The 23,623-nt window shown below is 38.5% G+C and overlaps 1 protein-coding gene across 3 annotated transcripts in view; it reads left to right on the top strand.

The window, feature by feature from the left end:
• The window catches only part of MYZAP (myocardial zonula adherens protein), a 79,516-nt gene that overhangs the window by 43,018 nt on the left and 12,875 nt on the right, over positions 1–23,623 (top strand). For 2 of the 3 annotated variants that reach the window (XM_069798132.1, XM_069798130.1), the window contains exons 9-13: positions 2,988–3,073; positions 5,815–5,920; positions 19,608–19,691; positions 20,120–20,220; positions 21,702–22,531. In XM_069798132.1, the coding sequence (XP_069654233.1) occupies positions 2,988–3,073; positions 5,815–5,920; positions 19,608–19,691; positions 20,120–20,220; positions 21,702–21,807 (483 nt within the window). In that variant the 3' untranslated portion in view covers positions 21,808–22,531. Of the gene's footprint in view, positions 1–2,987; positions 3,074–5,814; positions 5,921–19,607; positions 19,692–20,119; positions 20,221–21,701; positions 22,532–23,623 lie in introns of those variants that run through there. The other variant, XM_069798133.1, reaches the window with a different exon arrangement.

Genomic DNA, 23,623 nt, shown 5'->3' with positions numbered 1-23,623 from the left:
CTGACAAATTCTGTAGCTTTCTATGATGGGGTTACAGCAATGGTGGATAAGGGAAGAACAACTGACATCATCTACCTGGACTTGTGCAAAGCATTTGACACTGTCCCACACGACATCCTTGTCTCTAAATTGGAGAGACATGGATTTGATGGATGGACCACTCGGTGGATAAGGAATTGGCTGGATGGTCGCACTCAAAAGAGTTGCAGTCAACAGCTTGATGCCCAAGTGGAGACCAGCAACAAGTGGTGTTCCTCAGTGGTCAGTATTGGGACCGGAGCTGTTTAATGTCTTTGTTGGCGACATGGACAGTGGGATTGGGCACACTGTCAGCAAGTTTGCCGAGGACACCAAGCTGTGTGGTGTGGTTGACACGCTGGAGTGGAGGGATGCCATCCAAAGGGACCTTGACAGACTTGAGAGGTGGGCCTGTGCTAACCTCATGACATTCAACAAGGCAAGGTCCTGCACATGGATTGGGGCAATCCCAAGCACAAATACAGGCTGGGCGATGAGTGGGTTGAGAGCAGCCCTAAGGAGGACTTGGGGGTTTAGTGGATGAAAAACTGAATATGAGCCAGCAATGTGTGCTCCCAGCCCAGAAAGCCAGTCTCATCCTGGGCTGCATCAAAAGAAGCATGACCAGTAGGTCAAGGGAGGTGATTCTCCCCCTCTGCTCCACCCTCGTGAGACTCCACCTGGAGTACTGCGTTCAGCTCTGGGGCCCCCAACATACAAAAGACATGGACCTGCTTGAGCAGGTCCAGAGGAGCGCCATGAAGATGATCAGGGGCTGGAGCACCTCTCCTATGAAGACAGGCTGAGAGAGTTGGGGTTGTTTAGCCTGGAGAAGAGAAGGCTCTGGGGACACCTTATAGCAGCCTCCCAGTACCTAAAGGGGGCCTACAGGAAGGCTGTAGAGGGACTTTTTACAAGGGCATGTAGTGATAGGACAAGGAGTAATGGCTTTAAACTGAGAGAGGGTAGATTTAGATACAAGGAAGAGATTCTTCACTGTGAGGGCAGTGAGACACTGGAACAGGTTGCCCAGAGAGGCTGTGGATGCCCCATCCCTGGAAGTGTTCAAGGCCAGGTTAGATGGGGCTTTGAGCAACCTGGTCTAGTGGAAGGTGTCCCTGCCCATGGCAGGGGGGTTGGAACTAGATGATCTTTAAGGTCCCTTCTAACCCAAACCATTCTATGATTCTATGGTTGATTAAAATGCATTTTAGTTAGGAATAGACCTATTTAGTTATTTATAGTCCTGATTGGAATTGTGTGTCCAAATTTCTCCACATGTGGATGAAATGCTAAACTGAAAGCTTCAGACTAAAATGTTTTGAGGGTTTTTTGTGGGTATGTAGCAGCCACTTAATCTTCCATGCAGTATCTATCTTATTTAGATTATGGCTCAGAATATTTTGAGGAGAGAAGAAAAAAATCATTTTTACTGCCTTTTAATCCCAAACTTAAGTTTTTCCTTTCTTGCTAGCATTAAAAAACTTTTAATTATTCCTCTCCCTGGCTAAATATGCCCTACCAAACTGTAATTGAGAGCAGGTTTTTGACAATTTACTTTTAAAGCTCTGAAAGCAGAAATGCTGAGACACATTTCCCTCTTGTAACACTGGCAGCACTACTGTAAAACTAGTTGTAGCAGTTTTTGCATTGCTTCTTTTTATTTCCTGCTTTTTCTTCTTCTCTTTTATGGACTTTGCTCTAGGGCAAAACTCAGACTAGTAGTCAGATGATTATTATTTTAATGTATTGTTAAGCCTAAGTGTATCACAGTACCTTCCTTGCATAGTACACTGCATCTGAATCTCATTTGTTGAACCTTTTCAGGTATCTGAAAAAGCTTTGTGTCTTCTGTCTCAAACAGTTACGGTGAAATTTCCTCTTCGTTTCGTGGTATCATTCACCTAGCTGAGAATGAATGTTATTGTTTAGTCCTTAGACTGAATAGTGTATAGTATAAGAGCAGCCCTTCCAAAAGACTCTGATGCTCTTGGATGTACTTTGGCATTTCTTATCTCATTCAGTACCAGGCATCTCATTACCTTTAAAGATCTGTGCCTTGCTATCTAAAATACAGAAGCAGAGAGCATTCTAGTAAGTAGAGAGAATATGATCTTCTGTAACACCTTTAGTTGAGTATAGTAAATATTTGTTACTGAGAAATAGATTCTTATAAGCCAGTCTTGTTAGTTTGACTAGTTAGTCTAATGTGCATTTGTATTGAGCCCCTTTTGTTTAATGCTTGCAAATCTATTTGTAGAATTAGCGATTACGCTGAGAAATCATTCAGCTTAATATTCCCCTTTAGTAGCTCCGTTAACTTCATCTGGGCTTCAGCCTACAACTTGTAAGTATTATGCAGTGAATAAAGGATTGCGATATAGTTCTTAAGTACAGATGAGTTTCTTCACGTTGATTATTTAATTTGCTCTTATCTGGCTGATACTTGCAGAGTAAACCTGAATGCCTCTTAAATTCCTGTTAAAGTGGATAGCATACTCCTCTGTTAATTCGTGTTGACTCAGTTCCCAAGTTGATACAGATCTTCACGAGTACTGTGCTGGTGGACACCTAAAAAATAAATGGAATATTTTGGGGAGGAAAATTGAGCAATACCTTTTATCTCAGCCTTGGATTGAGAGATCTTTTTGGAGGAATAACATGGAAAATTTGACATTTATGTAAAGATTGTGATGACTCATCTTTTTATTAAAAAAATTCAGTTTCAAGTACAACCATACATCTTCAAATAGGAAATTGAAAACTGGTCTTTTTTTCCATGCATAGCTGGGAATTTGATTTTATTATTATGCATTCTGTGCTCCTTGGCTACAGGAAATGCATTAATTTTGTTTAATCAGTTTCTATTTTAATTTCACAAATGATCTTTGGAATTGCAATGAAATATGCTTTGTGAAGCCTTTACATTTTGACATACAGAGAACTGAAGGATAACATTTCTTGTTTAGGAACGTCACCAGCTGCAAAAACAACTTGAACTAAATGAAAGACAAATATCTGGAGCAAAATCTGAAAACAACTGTGACAGTGAAAGGTGAGATATGTCTTGTCTGTGGAAATTCTAGTATTGCTAGGAAACGTTAGGGGTAGATTGGTTTGGTAAGTTGGTTTTGAAGACATCTGAATTTTATTTTTTCTAATTTTAAAACTGCAGTCTGGTAGGGGTTGTCCATCTGAATATAAGTTTATTTACATACAAAATATCAAGAGGATTAATTTTTGCAACAAAAACCACTTTCGTGCATCTTTCTTGAAAAGTTGTTAGCAAGTATGCAGAGTACATTTTAGGTGGAACAAGTTGTGATGTATTTGTGGATTGCATTTTTCTTAAATCTGCATTCCCAAATTCAGCACAGTATGATTCTCACTATGAATACTTTGATTATCTCCTTCTAGAGAGAACTGCTCAACACAGTTCTAAAAGAAAAGACAGTCTGTATCCTGTATTAAGCTGTAAGACATCCCCTTTGAAAAGAACTCTTGAAGAGAGCAAGAGTTTTTCATTTAACTGCCAGAGGCCTCTTTTCTTGTATAAAAGAGGGAAAGCAGGGGAATATATTCGAGGCTTGGAGGTGCAGGTCTACACATGAGGTACACATTAACATATGCACATGAACAAAATGAAGGTGTGGAAGAAATTTGTCATGTAGCATCACAGTGCAGAAATAAGCTATGAAGTTATTTGGGGAAAGTGAGGGTCATGTTTTTGGCAGTGAGACCTCTGTGAATGGTTGTCCTCAAAAGCATGAGGCTTGGAAGAAAGGTCTGGTGGTGTGGTGGCACCTGGATGTGCTGTTTCTGCCCACAGGTGGCATGTGCATCCATTACTACTTCTTTGAGACTGACAGAGCACCATGACCAGGCAGAAGAAAGCTTCAAGCAAAGCCAGAGACAAAGTTTGAAGAGAAGTCTATCCAGCACTGAAATAGTGTAACTGCCATTGGAGTGAAAATTGCATCTGCCACTCAAAGGTTTATATGACACTACTTGAGTGGGTAAAGATGATTTATAAGCAGAAACTGAAAAATTGTACTTGATTACTACTTATATTTCTGTGGCACCCAGAAATTCAGTTTTAAGGTTTTGGTATCCCACTGTTCTTTAGGAAGCATAATCATAAAGGGAGGTCCCTGCTGAGACCTTCTCATTGCTAATTGTATTGATCTGAGACCAGCTTATCCAGTTTCAGGGTAATAACAGCTTTTCACAACAGCCTGTTAAAATAATAATTTGAAGTGAATCGATGCCACATAAAACATAGAATATGGAGATGAAAGATAATTGCTTTCTTCCTTTACCTTTGGATAACAGACACTCTTCTCACTTCAGTGAATCCTGCCCTGTCCACTCAGCATGAAAAGTTATGCTGCAGTAAAAAGGGTAAAGGCAATATTCAGACAGGAGTTTGTGCAATGCAAGCAAGCACACACCTGTAATCTATACAATACAAGCAATGAATCTGTGTTCAGATGTTCCTAAGTTTTCTTTACCTGTTTGTACCCAGCCAGACACTTGAGCTCCACCTGAGGAAGGACCTCTGTTCCATTGCTATCAGTGCTTAAAATTCTGAATCTTTCAATGAGAGACCACATATGTGTTACAATCGCAATCAAAATGTAAATTGCGGGTTTGTGAGATCTTAATATGCAGGATTGAAAAACCTGCAGCAATGCCTTGATTTTTTGAGTCCTTGTCAAAGTGCTGCAGTTACAGTTCTGTAGAGTACTTCACTGCTAGAGACTCTTTCTGGCGGGGAAACAGCATACAATTCAGTCATTCATTGGAATCATGTCATACAGTTTGCCATCTGCTGCTTTGCCTTAGAATGGTTGTTCTGTTTGCAACTTCAACAGTTTCTTCTGTTGTGCACAGACCAAGATGAAAAGAGCCTTTTTGGTTTGATTCCCTTCCTCCACTTCTCAAATTCTGTCCGGTCCTGAACCTAGGAGTACAGAAGTTTATTTTCTAAGCAAGCAATTGCTTTCTTTGAAGAATTTCAAGAATTGTACCTTCAGATTAAAATGGAGGCTCCCACGGCCAACATGCCAAAAACTTATTAACAAGCTTCCCTCCTGTTTCTTTGCATATTCTAAAACTACTTTTCTGGCAAGCTGTCAAACCATCTTGTGGCAGGATGGTTTTTCAATTTCTGTGTTAGATTCTGCATTTCTTTAAATCTGCTTATCTAAAGAGTCGTACATACAAACTTAAAACATCCAGAACAATTCCTGCTGACTGTTGATGAGTTAATACTACTCCAGTTAGCATTCTGTTGCTGTTGGCAACTATGCCAAATCCTTGACTCAAGGCTTTCCTGTAGTAGGAGAGCTTTTAAAAGGATGTCAGCAGATGTGCTTCCTGGCTTTTATTTAGTATATATTTCCAAAAAGTTTGCAGGTGGTAATAAGTCAAGATAAATGTGTCTTTCTGGTGATAAAGATCTAGTTGTCTAAATCCCTTTCACTTCAAGGAAAAACAGACATCTTAAGGAGATGAGCGTTGTCACATTGTTTAACTGTCAGCACTTCAGGCTCTGAGTAAGCATGCCAGTATGCAAGAGAAAGGTGAGTTGACTTGGGTGGAGACAACCACTTTGTCTAAAAGACTACCATGAAAATATACTTTGGACAAATTGACATCTGTCAGTGGAATTTGATTTGCCTACCTCTTGACCTAGTCTTCCTGATTTATGGTGGGATTGTGTGGGTTGTTCTTGTTTTGCTTATACTGCATAGCTCCCCACTTAGATGCTTAAATTCTTCCATGTTTTGCTAGGTCACAGCATTTGGAGGAGGTAGCAGCTAGTCTAAGAGAGCGAATCAAACATCTGGATGATATGGTCCACTGCCAACAGAAGAAAGTCAAGCACATGGTTGAGGAGGTGAGATCTAGTAAAACAATTCTGAGTCTTTTGGGAACACTGATTCTTTTAGTACATAATCGAAAGAAAGCTCTGTTCTGTGTGCAGTTTCCTTATGCCACCTTAGTTACAAACACAATGGAAGCATCTGGAGCTATTGAAGCAGAAAGACTAGGTGAAAGCATTTTAATCCAGTGGCTGTGGGTTATATACTGTGATCTTTAGGCTGACACTAATTCTGGAACTCCTCATCGTAGTCAAGGAAATAAAACATACAATGTGCAACTTAATTTGAAGCATTCAGAGGGTAACTGCAGAAACAACGCAGACTAGTCATTAAGGGTCTCCTTACTGTACAGAAGTGGAAGGCAAAAACTGCCCCCCCCCCCCTTTTTTTTTCTTTTTTAATGTGGTTCATCACAGAAATAGGCAGGCAAACACAGTTTTTCACCATTCATCTTTTTCACCCTGGTCTTGGGACATCACCTTGGCTGATATAATTTCCTGTAAAATTTAAGTGGCGTTCTGCTGGAAAGCTGCTTTAGATTACAGGCTTCCTACGTGCCAGGAAAGTGTTTAGCAGTCAGAAGGTTGTGATGACAAACATTTCTGTTTCTCCAAGTGGATGAAAGAATGACACAGGAAATAGGTAAATTAAGTTTAAATTGGAGCTTTACAAAGCAGACTGACAGCACTTTTACACTAAGCCTTTCTATTGCACAGAGGATAGGCATTCATGAAATATCTTTTATTTGTATTTGGACATCACACATTCACAAAATCAAATGTTTGTAAACCATTCTAACCTAAGGCATTCTTTCTGCATTCACAATGTGCTCTTACAGGATTTCTGATTAGACATGGGGTTTTTCCATTTTTTTATCAAGGTGGTATTTATATATATCTCTCTCTCCTATATATGTATCTATATATCTCCTATACTTATATATATATATTTACCTACATCTGTTTTGTTTTGTAAGATTCTGATGTAGTCCTGCTGTATGATCAGATGTGTGATAGTAAGTGTCTTTTACACAGAGGGATGCAAAAGTATCTCTTTGCATTAAAGTTCTTCTGTCATATCATCAGTATAGAAGACTGGTATGAAGTCTTGAGGTTTTGTTTCTAGTTCAGCTTGCCATTTTCACTATTTTCAAGCATCATAGCAGGTAGTCTAAAACCGAGCTAACAATCTTTATACCGTGGTATTCTATTAAGGAAAACTTCTCCAATCTAATAATCCAGTCCATCTAATTAATGGATTATGGGAACAATTCTTTAATCTGTTTTGTATCTCTCCAAGCCAACCGTCATACTATGAGCTTCTTTTTGTTTTAACCAAAAGTTCTAAAGGACTTGTCACTTTGTGATTCATGTGGCAACCCAGATGATTCTAGTAATATGTAAGAGGATGGTGGGCTAAACTTTGTCCTTTATTACTAAATTTATTTTAAACTGCTCAATGTAACCTGACCTCTAGTGGGCTGCATTGGTATAACAAATACTATCAGTTCCATGGGGTATTTTTGCAAAAACACGTATAAAGCTTGGATCATGATTATTATTTCATAAATATTAGGTTTAATGAGTGAGTTTAGCTTGCTGATTCCTTGTAATGTATGTGTGCTGGTACCTTCATATACATAGAAAGCCCTTCTAGATCTTTTGGTTATCCTGTTTAACAAGTAGAATGTTAGGTGACCAACTCACTACTTACCTGTCAATATGTCTACTTTTTATTGATGTCTGACTACCTGCTTTTCAAAATCAATTAAATCTCTGTACAAATTCTTGACTGCCATGTATCCATAGGGAATATGTTTTTGCTCTCTCATTTGGTCCCTGTGTGTCTTAATTTTTCTTTTAATTCAGTTTCCTTGAGAACTGCATGAACACCTGTAGCTACATCTGTATTTTCATTAGTGAGCTAACTAAAGACTCCTGTAACAGAGGTTTGATCAGGTCAGATGGTACCAAATACATTAGGCACTTAATGCTTTTTTAATTTTATGCTATCTGTGGTTTATGTTTGCACTGTGTTTGAGGAAATATCTATGATATAGTTGGCGTGCACTATTTTAAACTGGATTCTTTTAAATAAAGGCCTAAAAATAGCAGCTTTAATAGTACAGAGAAGAGTAGCTGTCCACCATGGGGGAAGATAAAAAGCATTGCAGATGTGTATGCCCTGAGCTATCCATACATGTGGTAGTTTGCATGATTTTGTGCTCTTCTCTACGTAAATATTAGAAAAGTATTTTTAGGCTCACTTTAAGCAACACTTACTAACTATGCCAGAAGCTGAAAAATCAGCAACAAAAATACTTCTTAAAAGGTAGGCTGTTGAAAAGGAATGCTATCTGAAGAGTCTGTTCTCGAGTTAAGTTAAAAACTAGTGAGCAGCAGTACTAAACTTACTTTCTAGAGTAAATAGAGAAGATTTTGTAATTGCACTACTATTTAAGTCCCAGAAAATGTGTTCATTGCATATTTGAATGCAAGTCCTCACTACATTAAATTTAACCGAACGCAGACTGTAACAGCTAGGGATATTTAGAAAAGCGTTATGAAAACCTGCCGTGTTACTCGTTATTGCAATACTTTCATGGCTGGTATCTGTAAAGTAACATTCCATCTTAGGGTTTATGAGGGTATTATAATGATCAATAACTTGCATTTAAATCATATAATTGAGAAAGACAGAATGAACAAAGCAGCTAGAAAGCCTGCTTTCTGAAATGCTTAGCTTCTTTGTTGCATGAGAATAGACTGAGAACAGGCCAACCTGGGAAACTGAGAAGTGGAAAGAAAGTGAATAGTCAAAATTATGAACAGTGCTTTTGTTAGAAGCTGAAACAAAGATACTGTATGAACTAGGTGAGAATGATGGCTAAGCCTATACTTGCTTGACTACAGGATGAACTTTATTTAGTGTTAATCTTGGTATATTCGGACACAGATCTGAAGTATAAATGAGGGGTTTATTCTTTCAGTGTAAACCACAACGGGTTTCATCTCCAATTTAGACAAAGTGCAGCTACAGAAATGAACATCATTTCAAAGGGGTGTTGAACAAACAAGATATGCTGCTTCAAACTCATATGGAGAACTGTCAAAATCGAACAAGTACTCAATGATGAATCTGCTGGCTGAAAAATCACAAAATAGATTGCTCTTCAGGCCTTTTTAGGGAAAATTAGTGAATCATTTGCAAGTGACAGATACAGGGCATTCTGTAAAAGAACAGCAAGCAGTCAGGAGGAAGTGAAAGAGAAGCTTTATAGTGGAGTTTTGTAATGCAGTAGGTAGCTCTAACACCTCCAGTGCTGTTTTGATGGCATTTAAAAATGTGTTAGGAGGCTGTGGTCAGTCCTAATCTAGGCATGCATGAAAGGGGATGCTGGCAGAGAAGGAACAAATGTAAGAGGCCATGGAGAAAAAGAGTATTAAAGCCTTCGTTTTCATAGGACCCACCTTGTTGGTACTGAACGCAGTAGATACATGACCTATGGAATTTAGGCCAGGCAGAGGACAATCACAGTTCAGTGTGTTTATACTCCTTAGCGAAGAAACCATTTGCTTCTATATTTTTTTCCTCTGAAAAGAAATACTTCTATCTCAGGCATTAATAGAACCTTTTTCAACTTGACCTAGTCAGACCAGTCATAAATTAAATAGGAGCATGGAAAACAACTTTCAGAAGAAAATAAATGGAAGAAATAAAATGGGCATTTGCTGGAGTCGGTGACCTTCAACATCTCTGTGTGCTAGATCACAGACACACACACATTTTTCAGCCTCGTAGGGATTCTCTGCTGTGATAGCTAAGATCTCAGCCCATTAGAGCACCAGCTGATCAGAAAGTTATCCTGCATAGTCTTAAAGCCTCATGTTCTCATTAGAGAGAGATTGCAGCTTATTTAAGGCTGACAGATTTATCCCTGTGTTGAACTTGTTTGTTAAATAAACCTATTTGTTCCCAGCTTAGTGCAGTACATTTTACATGAAGTGCTGGCAGTTGAAAGAGCAGGACCTGCATTTGGCAGGTGTGTAGAAACCTAGCCCTTTTCTCATACTATTTGTACATATCAGGCTTTCAAAAAACAGAGTGAGAAGAGACAGGTGGGCAGAGTGGGTCACCTAGAGCTCAGTGGTGAAGTCAGTGAACATTAGTAATGGTAGACTTGACTAGCTTTTTTGTTTATTTGTTTTTAGCCCTTGCCTTTGTAGCCATCTTAAAGTACGGCTGGGCAGCGAGAGACTTTCAAAGACAATCCAGGAAAAAGCCAGTTTGATCAGAGGAAGAATTTGCAGGGAGACTCACAGCATGGAAGGTGGAAGCATGCAAACTTCAGGGCCTTCCACTAAGGAGTTTCCAATGCAGAGACTGAATTGGGCAGCCAGATGCAGGCACAGAGGCACTATGGGAGGGCATGGGAAGCTGCTACCACATTGTTTCTTTCAGGGTTGACATTGCTGCTGTTCTGCGAGAGGGCTGAAAGCTTGTCTTTTAAGTTATCTGTTCGATATGGTCAGTTTATCCTGTCTGTGCCAGTGTAGGAGACGGGAGAGAGTTTAGTGTAAGATAAAGCTAAAAGTCTTCAAATGAAATACAAAACATTGATTTTTAAATCATCAGCAGTATTTCCTGGCTTGATCTCAATTTAAAACCTGGAGAGATTTAAGAGAGTTTTACTTTTGAGATTTGTGCAATTGACATTGAAATGGATTGCAGTTTCATGGCACAATAAGTTTATTTTATATGTATTACTGTTTCATTGTTGAGAAGCAGGAGAGGGAAGGAAATAAGCATTTACATTTTGTAAGCAAGGCGAGTGGGTTCATGCAGCTATAGGGAGTTGTTCTGAAGAGGACTGAGATGAGAAAAGGATATTTTATTCCATGCCAAGAAATTATCTACAGAACTCACATTTCACATGAAATTCCCCTAACTACTGAATTGAACTGTCTCTAGGTCATGGCCCATGAGCTGTTCTCCAGCTTTAGTCTCAGATTCGTTGGATAATAAATGGTGACCAAACACCAGTGAGAAGCTGTATCCTCTTCTGTTGTGGAAGATACTTGCATGAAAGGACAAAGTGCTAATGAGCAAATGATATCCCAAATACAGAAGATACTTTGTATTGCACAAATGGGGAATAAAGAAGAAATTTTTCCACGAAAGACTTAATAACCAGCTGAAAACTTCTGTGTCAAGATACTCCAACTCCAGATATAAAGCAAAATATCCCAGTTTTAATATGGAAGTACAGTTTCAATTTTAGGTCAAGTAAAAAGCCACACAGAAGCATAGAGGAAGAGAAGATGGAATTACCAGCCACAGACAGATGCCAAATTTTTATTAACCGAAATCTGCATTGCATAGTACCTACAGTAAAAACAAAACAGCATCAAAACACACAACAAAAAAATGTAGGAAGAGAAACCCACCTTGGGAGCTTGGAGGAAGAAGATAAACAGCAGAACATAAATAACTTGCCAACCCCCCAGTTCAAGTATTTGGCATACCTCAGTGGACTTGAGCAATGCAGTACATTGCTTATCTATTGGCAGAAGTATAATCACTGCTGGTGTTGGGTGAGAGTGTTTATACATGCATAGCATCAGCTCTTTCAGGTGGGAATTGCCTGGCCAAGTCATTTTTCAATTAGAAAACTTGGACATTACTAAGGTAGCTCTTGATAAGGTGTGTTGAACTGTTAGACAATGTGCCAATGTCTATAACTCATTAGGACATCTAGGCCCTGCAGGCCTGCGTTAGCAATAGATGTACATCAAAGACTGGTGTAATGTGTTCATACAGCTCATTAGTTTAGGAAGGTCTCAGAGGTGGTGCATTGACTTAAATCAATCAGCTGTTACTTTTTCTGTAAATACGAGTTTTAAAATACAAAAAGTATTGAGGGATCGCTCAAGTGATTTAAGGAGGATTGAAAGGCGAAGGTGCTCGTTCCTATTTACTGTATTATGTTCCCTGAAAAAATTTCAACACTTGTCTAGCCTCTGATAAATACCACTTAAGGTCCAGTGAAATATTGGACTGAGTCAAATCTTGTTCTTGTACAGCAATTACAGCCTGAGAGTTCAGGCTGATGTTGCAATGTCTTGTTTTGTATCATATAGTATGTGTTTGTCCTGTGTTTCGACATATTTATGACCAGTTTGTTCATGTCTTTTTATCAGTGTTACAGATGCCTAATCCATTAATGGTAGATGAATAAGGAAAATACACGATGCTTGAATAATATATAATACTTAAATATATTAACACTGTCATGTTCTGATAAATATTTTAAACTAATGGATGACAATATCAAGTGGTAAATATTGACTGAATTTACCTAACAGCTGGATCTGTTCCAATGCAATAGATCACTGTATATTTCAAGCCTCTAGAACTGTGTCTGAGTACACAGAATAAAATAACGTTTGCTATTTCAGACTTTCTTTATAAAGGCTCTGCAATTGGACAGAACTTTAACTTTCTCTTAAGATGCTTTTTCCTTCTGCTTTAATCACTTTGTAATTCTGTTGACTTCCCTTCTAATATCACTACTCGCATCTCCAGCATTTTTTTAGAGGCTCTTTCTTTTAGGTCTTGCAATTCTCTTGACTGTTCTTCTTAGGTGTTCTATCCATGTGTCCTGGTTTCAGCTGGGATAGAGTTAATTGTCTTCCTAGTAGCTGGTACAGTGCTATGTTTTGAGTTCAGTATGCGAAGAATGTTGATAACACTGATGTTTTTGGTTGTCGCTAAGTAATGTTTAGTCTAAAGTCAAGGATTTTTCAGCTTCTGATGCCCAGCCAGTGAGAAAGCTGGAGGGGCACAAGAAGTTGGCACAGGACACAGCCAGGGCAGCTGACCCAAAGTGGCCAGGGGGGTATTCCATACCATGGGACGTCACATCTAGTATATAAACTGGGGGGAGTGGGGGCAGGGGGATTGCGGCTTGGGGACTAACTGGGTGTCGATCAGCAGGTGGTGAGCAATTGCACTGTGCATCATTTGTATATTCCAATCCTTTTATTATTACTACTGTCATTTTATTAGTGTTATCATTGTCATTATTAGTTTCTTCTTTTTATATTCTATTAAACTGTTCTTATCTCAACCCACAAGTTTTACTTCTTTTCCCGATTTTTCTCCCCCATCCTACTGGGCGGGGGGGAGTGAGTGAGCAGCTGCATGGTGCTTAGTTGCTGGCTGGGGTTAAACCACAACACCATGAGATCAATTTAACGCTGTTGACTCGTACATCTAGCTTTCCATCTTACTGAAGCAAAGTTTAGTTGCTTGGTGGAGCAAGAGAAATTCGGAAGTTCAGCTCTTACTAGAAAGTATTTACACAGTCCATTCAAGTAGCAGGGCAATTTTGTTTAGTATTTGAGGAAATGCATTGAAGACTCTACAAGGTGCGGTACTGAGAAAGAAACAGATCTTCATTGATGGGATGGACAATAAGAATTTAATTTTCTGGGAGTTGCTACAAGATAAGGTGACAATCTGGGGGTTGAGGGAGTTTGAGAGAAATGACCTCAAGGTTTCAGAAGGAGGCAAAAACATAGAGTTGCTAACAGCCATAGGACTGAATCAAGGAGGAGAGCGCTTGAAAAGAAGTGCTGTGGCCATATTAATCCTGAGCCAATGGATAAATCCAGGATGATTCACATTGCATGTGGGGCCTTACGTGCTGATTCAGATCATTAGAAATTGCAGTGGGTTATGTGAAATGCAAGCTGCACACCCAGCACAATCTGCAGGGAACTTCCAGGATCCTGCCATGACGGGGAGAAATCAGGTGCCCTTCCTCTGCCTGACAGCCAAATGCTGGGGATTGAAGAGGGGTGGCCGCAGGGCTGAGCTCACGTGCACCCCACCGCATTGGCCTGTTGCCAGATACAGAGCTCCTGAGCAGCATGTGTGTACTGAGTGACCAGGCCAGGGAATTCATCTTTCCTAGTTCTTACAGCACTGGGGGGATTGCTCCCCAGGCCCTGGGATGCCTAAGAGCACGTGATGCCCCTCACTTGCTGGCAGACCAGATAAATTACAAACCGTAGCTTGGGCCTTGTAGCTCTTCCCTTCCCAGTTTTGGAATGGTCAGATGTCTCCCAAGGGAGAAGGAAAAGCAGGAGCAATGAATACAGTGGGGTGGGGGAGGCAAGAGAGAATGAAGTGATAGGAAAAAGGGTGATGGTATCACCCAGGGTTGCTAAATTCACATTTTTGCTGTTGGCAGAACTGTTTTGAAAGGAATGAGTGTCATTAATGTAAAATGATATTGCTAAGTAGGTTGCCAGTTTTGTTTGACTGCTTAATGTGGACATGAAGGTTGTAAAAACACTGGTAGAAACATGGAGGGAAAAGAACAGCTAGTCAGTCTAACAATGCAAGTCAGGTCAAGAGGTAAGTGCTAGGGAAGGTCTGTCTGGGCATTTCCAGAGAAGGTTGGAAGAGGAGAGGCTGAAGGATGTACCTGAATAGTGCTTGTAGAAAATGATGGAGAAATCTGAGAGGATAGTTGTGCAAAAACCAGATTTGGCAACAAATTGCTGAGTTGGCAGTGAGCTGAAATGCTAAAGTCTGCAGACAGAGCAAGGATGAGGTAGATTATAGGCATTGGGCATTGAGCAAAGAAAATGTAGGAACATCTTGGTGATAAGTTTGTCCTGGAGTCAGTCCAGAAGTGACTCAGATCCAAGAGTCAGTCTGTGGAAGTTGAGAGTCTTTGACTTGCACTGATTTGTTTCTGACCCTAGACTATTCTGGCCGCCACTTGGGCCCTCAGTTCAGTATTGTGTTTGACCTATCTTGCTTCTCCTCTCCTCCTTACCTTATATTCAACCAAAAGCCAAAATCTATGGCTCTGTCACCTGCTAGTCATTCTCTTGCTTTATGCAACTCCTTGAAACAAAAACACTCTGAAGACTTGGGTTTGTGCAATACAGGTTTATGGTGCTGTAAGTGTTACCATCTTATCTTAGTTCACCATAACTAACACTTTCATGGAAAAATCAAAATGATATTAAGTAGCAAGGCATGAATTTTATTTTTGAAGTGCTTTTACCCAATATCAGCATTATGACCCAGTGTTCTTGTTACATTCCTCTCTCAAAGGAAACCATCACTTTTACTTTATGCAATGTGACATATAAATGTATTGAATTAAGGCTGCATTTTATTTAATATAGTAATATATTAATGTAATCCCCTAAAGTTATTCCTGGTTTTCCTGGTTTCCTGGGACATATTCCCTCAAGGGTTAATCAAATCAGGTTTGCTCACTCCTGGTCCTAATGGCATAAGATGATGTGTACTCAAGTCCTTGTTCAGTAAATAAACTTTTTTTGTAGTAAACCACTCTGGTGGGATGTGTCATCTATGTCTGGTTTGTGGGTAGGTTTAAAGGTGTGTCATAACTTTGGAAATTGTTTCAGCCCTTGGACTCCAGTAGCTGCTGAGACAACTAGTTGGCCGTTTGTTTGGGGGTGCAGCATGCCTGTATGAAGTAATACAGGTGCCCTGCTACGTTCTGGCCGTGCTTTCCTTCTGCAGCAGCCTCAAAGGGTAGCTCTGCTGCATGTGAGGAGCAGGGACTACAGGATTTTTTTCCTGGTGCTGAAACAGCCTCTCATTTTCACTACTGCTGAATTTATTTTTCCTGGAATGTATTTGGTCTGTGTGGGCTGTGTCTTTGAGTTCATAATGTTCTGAAGATCCACCAAGAGGTTTTATATGTTACCCTTATCATATCTGTAATCTGCATGGTCTAATCATTCCATTCTGTTTTACTGCTAGACTAAGACTTTGTGCATGTGATGATATAGTACCACATTGTCTCTTCTCTATACTGTAGAAGAGAAGGCATATTTTAAAATTCTGGCATAATTCTTCAGAGGGACAAAGTGGATAGATTTAATGGCTTCTGACTGGTACTATGTAAACATGTTAAAATGAGGCAGGGAGTACTGTTGTGTATAGTTCAGTTTGCCAGTCCTTAGCAGATTCTCACCAAAAAAAAAAAAAAAGGAAAAACACTAACATTCCTGCCAAATGACAAAATGTCTTAATGACAAAATGTCTTTCTGGAGTTGAGGTTTATGTTTGGGAAGGGGAGGAAGCTGAGGTCTTCGTCTTTGTATTCTCTGTTGGATTTTTAGATTTTAAGCTGTCCATGCTCATTTTTGCCTTCAGACTATTCTCGTTAAAATAACTCAAAAACATCCTTAGGGAGTTCGTGTCTCTGTAGCCAATGTGAAGAATAAACAATTAAAAGTCTGATTTTAACTTACGCTAAATCTATTTGTACATAATACTGGTAAACATAAGGGTTACAATCATAGCTTATTTCACATCTTAGACCCTTTGTATCATATAGTGAATTTATCAAGGTAAATGGCTATGAAACACAAGAGTTTGGTCTTGCTTTTGGATAACAGATAATTCGATCTTATTTGGAAACAGAAATGTTTTGTGTTTGATCTAAAAAATGGAATAGGCAGCAGCTGAAGTATATTATCTTCAATAACAAGAATGGATACCTGTCAGGGCAAAACCCCCCCTGATCACATAGCTGCGCTTGGCTTCAGTCATCTTTGTGTCATACTGATTACTGGTCTTAAAATTATTTCCTTGTATGCATAGTAGGAGAACAGAATATTAATAGAGAAGACCCACTTGAAAGTCCTAAAAGAACAGTTTATCTTTTCTGAAATGGAATTTATTGGCAGGACTGAAGCTATTGAACCAGTGAAGATATAGCTGCCTTAATTTAGTCATACTACTAAATAAAGTTGTAATTAAATATGAAGATCAAAATATGTTCTAAGATTTTCTGAAAATGCTACAAGCTTTGTGTTTCTGTGATTTGAAAACTGAAATGATAATAGCTTTAGATAACATGGATAGTTTTTACATGCACCTTAAAAGAAAAAAAACCACAAACCTGCTTTTGAGAAAGATGGATGATGATAGCACTCATATTCTGTAACTCTTCAGCTGAAAACACTTCCTGTATGGGGTTTACATGTTAGCATTTCCAAGTAATAACTGATCATTGTGTCAATGAGATGTGATAACTGAAGATCATGGAGACCAAAGTTAAAGTTAAGTTGGTTTTATAATTTTTCATTTTTTTAGTTTAATTTATGCATTTGTTTTGCTTCATTTTTTTTCATAGTTCTGTACATTTTGATTGAAATGTTTTATAATACCTAGCAGTAAATTTTGGGAGGGTGATAGTACTACTGTTGTTTTGATTATTGTACCTTTGAGCATTTTATCATTCTCTTTTAGCAGGATGTGAATATTTCTACTAATCATTGTTTCCAGACATGCTGAAAAGTTTTACACTGGTGGTTTTGAAGGGGTTTGTTAATGTTCTCTCACAAAATCGATTTTAAGATAGAGAGTTAAAAAGTGACTGGTGAGAGTGCATGGAAAATTTGACCCATGTATTTAGAAATGGTCTTTCTTGCATATCGATGTAACATAATGACTGCCAGGAAAAACTAATGTATTCTGAGCTTTCCTTGATTTCAGTTTGGCTGTTCTACAAAATGAATTCACTTTAGTAAAAGTCCACTAAATTTTTACTAACAAATACTTTTTACTTTTTTTTCCACAGCCAATCAATAACCTGACAAAATAAAGCTATCTCACTTAATGTGAAGTTTTATAGAAAATACCTATTTTTTTATTATGCATAGGTATTTTTACAGTTTTCTGGCGATAAAAAAGCTATAGGCATAGATGTGGGGTTTTTTTTTCACTGTTGGCATGTAGCCCAAAAATGTGAAGGAATGTGCAGGATACACACTTTTCTAGTGCTGAAATGGCAGTTTGAATATCTTTCTTTCCTCATCTAATATAGCTCTAAGGGGTGCACTTTTTTATATATACAGTAATAGAGACTTTACTAAAAGCACTGCATGGCAGACTCTAGCATTCCATTTGTGATGCGGACCATCCATTTACTAGCTTGGTTTACTTCTGATTCTGCTTTCAGGCTTAAGATTGGAAAGTTTTTATATCTTCAATTTACTTTAATGAATTGTGGAGACAATTGCCTTAGATAATGCACTGTTCGGTAAAGCAGAAGTTGTTGGTTGGGCACTGCCTATTTAAAGAGAGCTAGCATGGAGAGGGGCTTAGCTAACGATGTTGAAGCAACTCAGCTGACAGACACATTCCCATGGACTTAATAGGGGGAAAATAGAGTTTTTGACTTTCATGTTGTCTGACCTGAAATGGCTTATTGAAGAAAGGTGAATTGAAATTTAATTGGAAAAATTATTGACCTGACACCATTTAACACTGGGAGCACTGCTATCAGCTTTCATTGGTGTTGCTGCAGGACAAGACTTGCATGAGCACAGAACAGTGGGAAATCTGTCTTCTCCCAGTTCCTACCTGAACACTAACATGATGCAGAATCTGATTTCTCCTTCAGACTGATCTTTCAGTGCACTTCTGGTGATTCTCCTTGGAAGATACATGTTTTTAATACTGCTTTCTGCATCTGAAGTAGACTGTAACTACAGATATAGGAAGTACCTTGTCTTCTGTGCTTGCAAAGTGATGTATGTCTACAGCTGTCTAAGAATAATAACCTGAACTGCCTCCTGGGGAAGCAGTAACAACTGAAGTTGTTATTTAGCTATTGTTTTGTTTTGCTCTTTTTATTAGCTGCTATTTTAGTAGGTGTAATCAGCAGAGGTTGAGAGAGAATAACAAGTGACTTTTCCTTTGGTCCAAGGAGAAGATTCAGTTTGTTTGCACAAGATGCTGTTGTCTCCTAAATGCGGTTTACTGAAAGGAACTGACCTCTCAGCCAGTCAACAGATCTGTTAGACTATTGCTGGTAACAGTAGGAACCTCGCACAGCGAATCTTGCTTTAAGCAAAGGGTTCAGAAGAATGGAAAACTGTGGCTTTAGGAACTTTAAAAAGCCATTACCACACAATCAGAACAGCTTTGGGCCAGCAGCAAGGGACTGGTATGAAATCTGGGTCATACCCAGTTTCTCTGGTCATACCTGCTTGTGCTGATAGCAGGGAAAGATTTAATGCAAAAGTTCTTGTTGTGTATGGCTCTGTGACCAGCAGAAATCCCAGAATATAAGGCAGATGGTCTTCTGTTCCATACGGAACAGTATTAAGATGCAATACTTCTGGTGCAGCTAACTTTATTTTAATTTTCATGAACATTTGTAAATAACTTCTTTCCATTTCCTAGATACAAAATGAAAATGCACTTTTTTTCCAAGGAGTCTGGTATGCCAGGAAATAACCAAAGAAATAAGACCTTCAAGAAACTAGCAAATGTGCAGCATGTTTTTGGACATTGTTAAAATTGACTAGAGCAAAGGCCTTTGAATCAAAGATGGAGTTTTCCCTAGTTTGCTTTGTTACATGACAATGTTTGACTTTCTGTTGTCTTTCCAGAAAAATACAAATTCTTAAAAGCCACGTTAGTATATGTGTATCATCTTTATGTAAATGATCCTAATTGTATGGGATGATAGCTAATCCCTGGATTAAAGCAGCTTGTGAATACGTATAGGTATTCAATTGTTGCTTAACAGTAAAATTAAACATGTGTTCTTCCTGTGGTATCTAGGTCTTTTTCCTCCTCTTCCCATCCCCATTAGACTAAATGTCTTTATTTTATTTGTCTTCATAGATTGAAATGCTAAGGAAGAAAGTAAAAGAAAAGGAATTATTTATAATACAACTTTTAGAAAAAATCTCTTTCTTAGAATGTGAGGTAAGGCATTACCTTTTAAGTTTACATTATTGTGATTATTTTATGAAACCAAATAAAATTTGAACCGATGTCACCTGATGTTATCTGGATGCATATTTACTATATGCGTTTGCTGTTCTTCAGTATGGAAATCAAACTTACGACACCAGTCACATGAGGAATGTATGTAATACAAAGTCTCAATATTCATGCTATGTTTCTTAACATACAATTTTGTAACAGTATTATAATTACTTAAAACAGAAGCTTCTGAATAAAACTGTTGGTTTAATTTATATTTTTTCCCAGAAGTAAGGATTCCTTTTTTTTTTCAATAAATACTTCTACATTATTTCTTGTGGGGATAAGCCAATGTGCAATTTTGTTTCCTTGTTTAATTAACATAATTTAAATAAAATAAACTTGCGATGAAAATTACTGTTTTCCAGAATAAAGAATTACAAGATAAATTGGACTACTTAATGGAAACCCAACCAAAGACCAATATAGAAACCAGAGATACTGGTGTAGGATGTGATCTTCCATACAGGTATTTACTTTTTCTGCTTGTTCATAGGAAACATCTTCATAATGTCCCTCATTGGTGTTGTATTAGTAAACCATTGTGCTGAGAAACTGTTAGAGTGGATTGTGGGGTCTTGCAAAATTTTCCTCAGTTTAAAAGAGCCCATCTACTAGGTGTAGTGTACTTCAATGACTTATGGAGTAGGTTTGTTTTTTGTTTGTTTTTTTTTTAAAAGATGTAAACATATTGCAAACCCTTGGGGAGTACTTATTTACAGTAATGTGATTTAAGCAGGGAGTAAAGCTAGAAGTCAAGAGATCTGGCTTTGTGAAATATGGGAAATATTGATCAAATGTGTCTGTGGGTACCATGCAGAAGACAATGGACAACTCTGCCCTGAGGCTGGTTGGTGCTGGCTTCGTGCATGCTTTATTCTTTGTGTTCTGGGAGATGCGTCTGAGACCACTTTGAAGGGCAGGTAACACTAACAGTAACAGTTTAGGGCTGCAGCAATTTCTGGAGATATCCTAGCCTGAGGTGGAAAATTGCCAAGTAAACAGTGTGGTAACATTACCACTTCTGCACTGGAATGGTTGTCTCTGATCTGTGGTGGCCAGTGGTTCTGTAGCCTGGCTTTGTAAAGATCCAGGTATTGTGCCTTCCCTTTCTCTGCCCTGAACACAGCAACAGGGTTGCATTGAGCCCTGGGAGCAAGGCTATGGACTTGCACTTGAATCTTCCCCTCAGTGAGTCACCACAGGAAGGGCAAAACAGAAAGGAAAATAGTAAGGTAAGGAGGACCATTGCACATTACTTTTACTACCAACAAGTAAACTTGTTCACCTTAACTGCCCTGCAAATTGAATAATTTAGTTTGAGGAATGTAAATTAGTATATGAAATCAGCAAGCTGCAATACAAACTAAACTTTCCTTCTCATTTAAAAAATACACTCATTTCAGTGTTCAGCCTAGAGCATATTTTAATGGCATGAGTTTTGAAACCTCAAAAACAGTGTTGTTCACTCAGGGTGCCAAAATAAAGCTATCTTTGTTGTCCTCTCTGGGGCCCCTCTGTATGTAATAACCACAGGCCCTACTTACCTGATATTTTTCCTGTTTTTGAGATTTATCTCAATGCAGAAATCTACCTCTATGCAATTTAGAGTTTATGGAATTACTCTTCACAACTAATTGTGTTCTTAAATGTAATATTGCTGCCTTTATTGTTGCAGGATCCTTAGTCCTAGTAACTGTATTGCTGGACATTCCAATATGAGCTCCAGCAGATGCCTGCATGTAAACTTGTATGTGCCATGGTTTTTATCAAATATTCTTTGTGGCATTATACAAAAGAAATATGGAACATATCAAATACACTGAATAGTTTCATTTTAGCCTGTCAGTATCAGTAACGAGGCACAAGTTCATTGCTGTGGCATTTCCAGCCCAGCTGTCTGATCCTCTTGACATTAACTCTGTAAGCTTTTTCTTGTCTCCATAACAGTACAAGTACTGAGAACGGAAGATCTCCTGAAAGTGCAAGGCCGGTGAGGACATACACCCCATTCAAGAGAGTGTTGGAATTTAGCACAAAGAACAGTACGTCTTGAGCATTCAGGTCAACGTGCTTTCTAAATATGAGCAAATATCTTGCGCCTTTGCAGCTTGATTAGATAAATTTTTATCAAGTCATAGAGAAGAACAGCAGCATGGAGTCTTGCTAAATTTATCCTGAAAGCAGCTCTTTAGTAACTTCGTATCTGAAGTTTCTACTGACATTAACTGTGAGCGGGTTATGAAGGAAGCAGGATGGGTGAAACAGCAGTCAATATTGCTTCTTCAGAAGTTGTCTAGTGCAATGTGTCATTTCAAATGCCTGTAAGGAAAGACTTGTATCACTGTACAGGTTTTTTTCTTCAATTCTGTTGTAATTCTGTTTGTGTAATGAAGCTCTAATATATTTTATTTACAATATTACCAGAACCAGTATCTGAAACTATGCTGGCAGATGGCATTAGTCTGAAAGCTCCCCCTTTCTCTGTGTACAAAGTGTGAGGGCTGTTCACACCTGTGATAGAGACCTGGTATAGTTGAGGGCTCTGTTCACCTGGAAGAAGTTCACTCATAACCATCACACTTTTGCTGGGAGGGAGAGATGCAACTGGGCTGTTTCGAACAATTCCCTCAACGCATGCAGATGAATGTCATGTTTGTTGCTCAAAACAGAAAGCGATAGAGCAGATTATAATGGATTTTGCTTTGTTGGACTGAGGCACTGGTTTGCACTTCCTCAGTCATGGGATAGAGTGACTATTGGTGATACATCCAATAGCAATCCTGAATCAGGATTTTGAGTACTTCGCGCCCCCCCCGCCCCGCCAACACTTAAAAATCTTATCCTTGACTTCAAAGTACCAGCAGGAATGATGCCATCTAGTAGTGAACTTATTTAAATATAAATAGGGTATTTTTTTATATCTTGTTTTGATCTCCCAGTCTTAGTGAACTAAAACGAATTATGAATATTTTCTTGTAGTTCTATTAACATGAATGAAGGGCATTTTTTTTTTTTTGGTTACAGTAACTGCTATGGAAAACAAACAACTTACATTTTGTATGGTTAATACTGTTCTTGCATTGAATGTCAATCCCAGGAGGTACTCGCCTTGTCACAGGGCTTCACAAAGTGATAGCTTTTATCTCCAGTCTAATGCAAATTTTAAAATTCAGTACTGTCTGTTCAAATTAAGTATACTCAGTAGAGTTGTATTTAAAATAATAATATTGACCTCATAATCCAAATCTTATTCCTACATTATTTCATGGGTTTCTGAATTTGTTAGGGAACTTTATTCTGTAGCTGTGCTGTTTAACTACTAAATAAAGAAGCCTGTATTGGAGGATGGATTGAAGGATGTTTTGATGTGGTACAGGTATCTTGCAGGAACATGAATTGCTTGATGTAATCAAAGCATGTACAAAATAAAGTGGGAAGCTCAAACTTCTACAGCTTTGTGCTCAGATCATCCTCTGTTTGCACATAAGCTATTTTTTAACTCACAACCTGTTCAACTCCTGAGAACTTAAAATGCTCATTCTTTCTAAAAAGTCAAACACAGTATTATGAATTGTATTATGCACAAAATTCAAGAAATAATTGCAATCAAAGCCATTAACAAAAAGGTAAATTCTCTACTGTGTGAAGGAAGCCTGTAATCTTCACTGGTACAGAAGTTGCAAACATTAACAGCTGCTCAGTGTTTCTTTTAAAAAGAATAATTAAAAAATACATCATTAGTTTTAATACCTCTAAAAGGAAACTCTGTTTACTTTGCACATGATGAGGGACTGCAAAGGATCTCATAGACATCAAAAGGGCAAAGAAAACCCTCCAGCTGTCACATTGGTAAACAGGCATAATCCCAC

Source organism: Haliaeetus albicilla, chromosome 12 (genome assembly GCF_947461875.1).
Source record: "Haliaeetus albicilla chromosome 12, bHalAlb1.1, whole genome shotgun sequence".
In the NCBI taxonomy this organism is placed as follows: domain Eukaryota; kingdom Metazoa; phylum Chordata; class Aves; order Accipitriformes; family Accipitridae; genus Haliaeetus; species Haliaeetus albicilla.
Note: the sequence above shows the minus strand (reverse complement) of the source record. Positions and strands in the feature narration are given on the sequence as shown.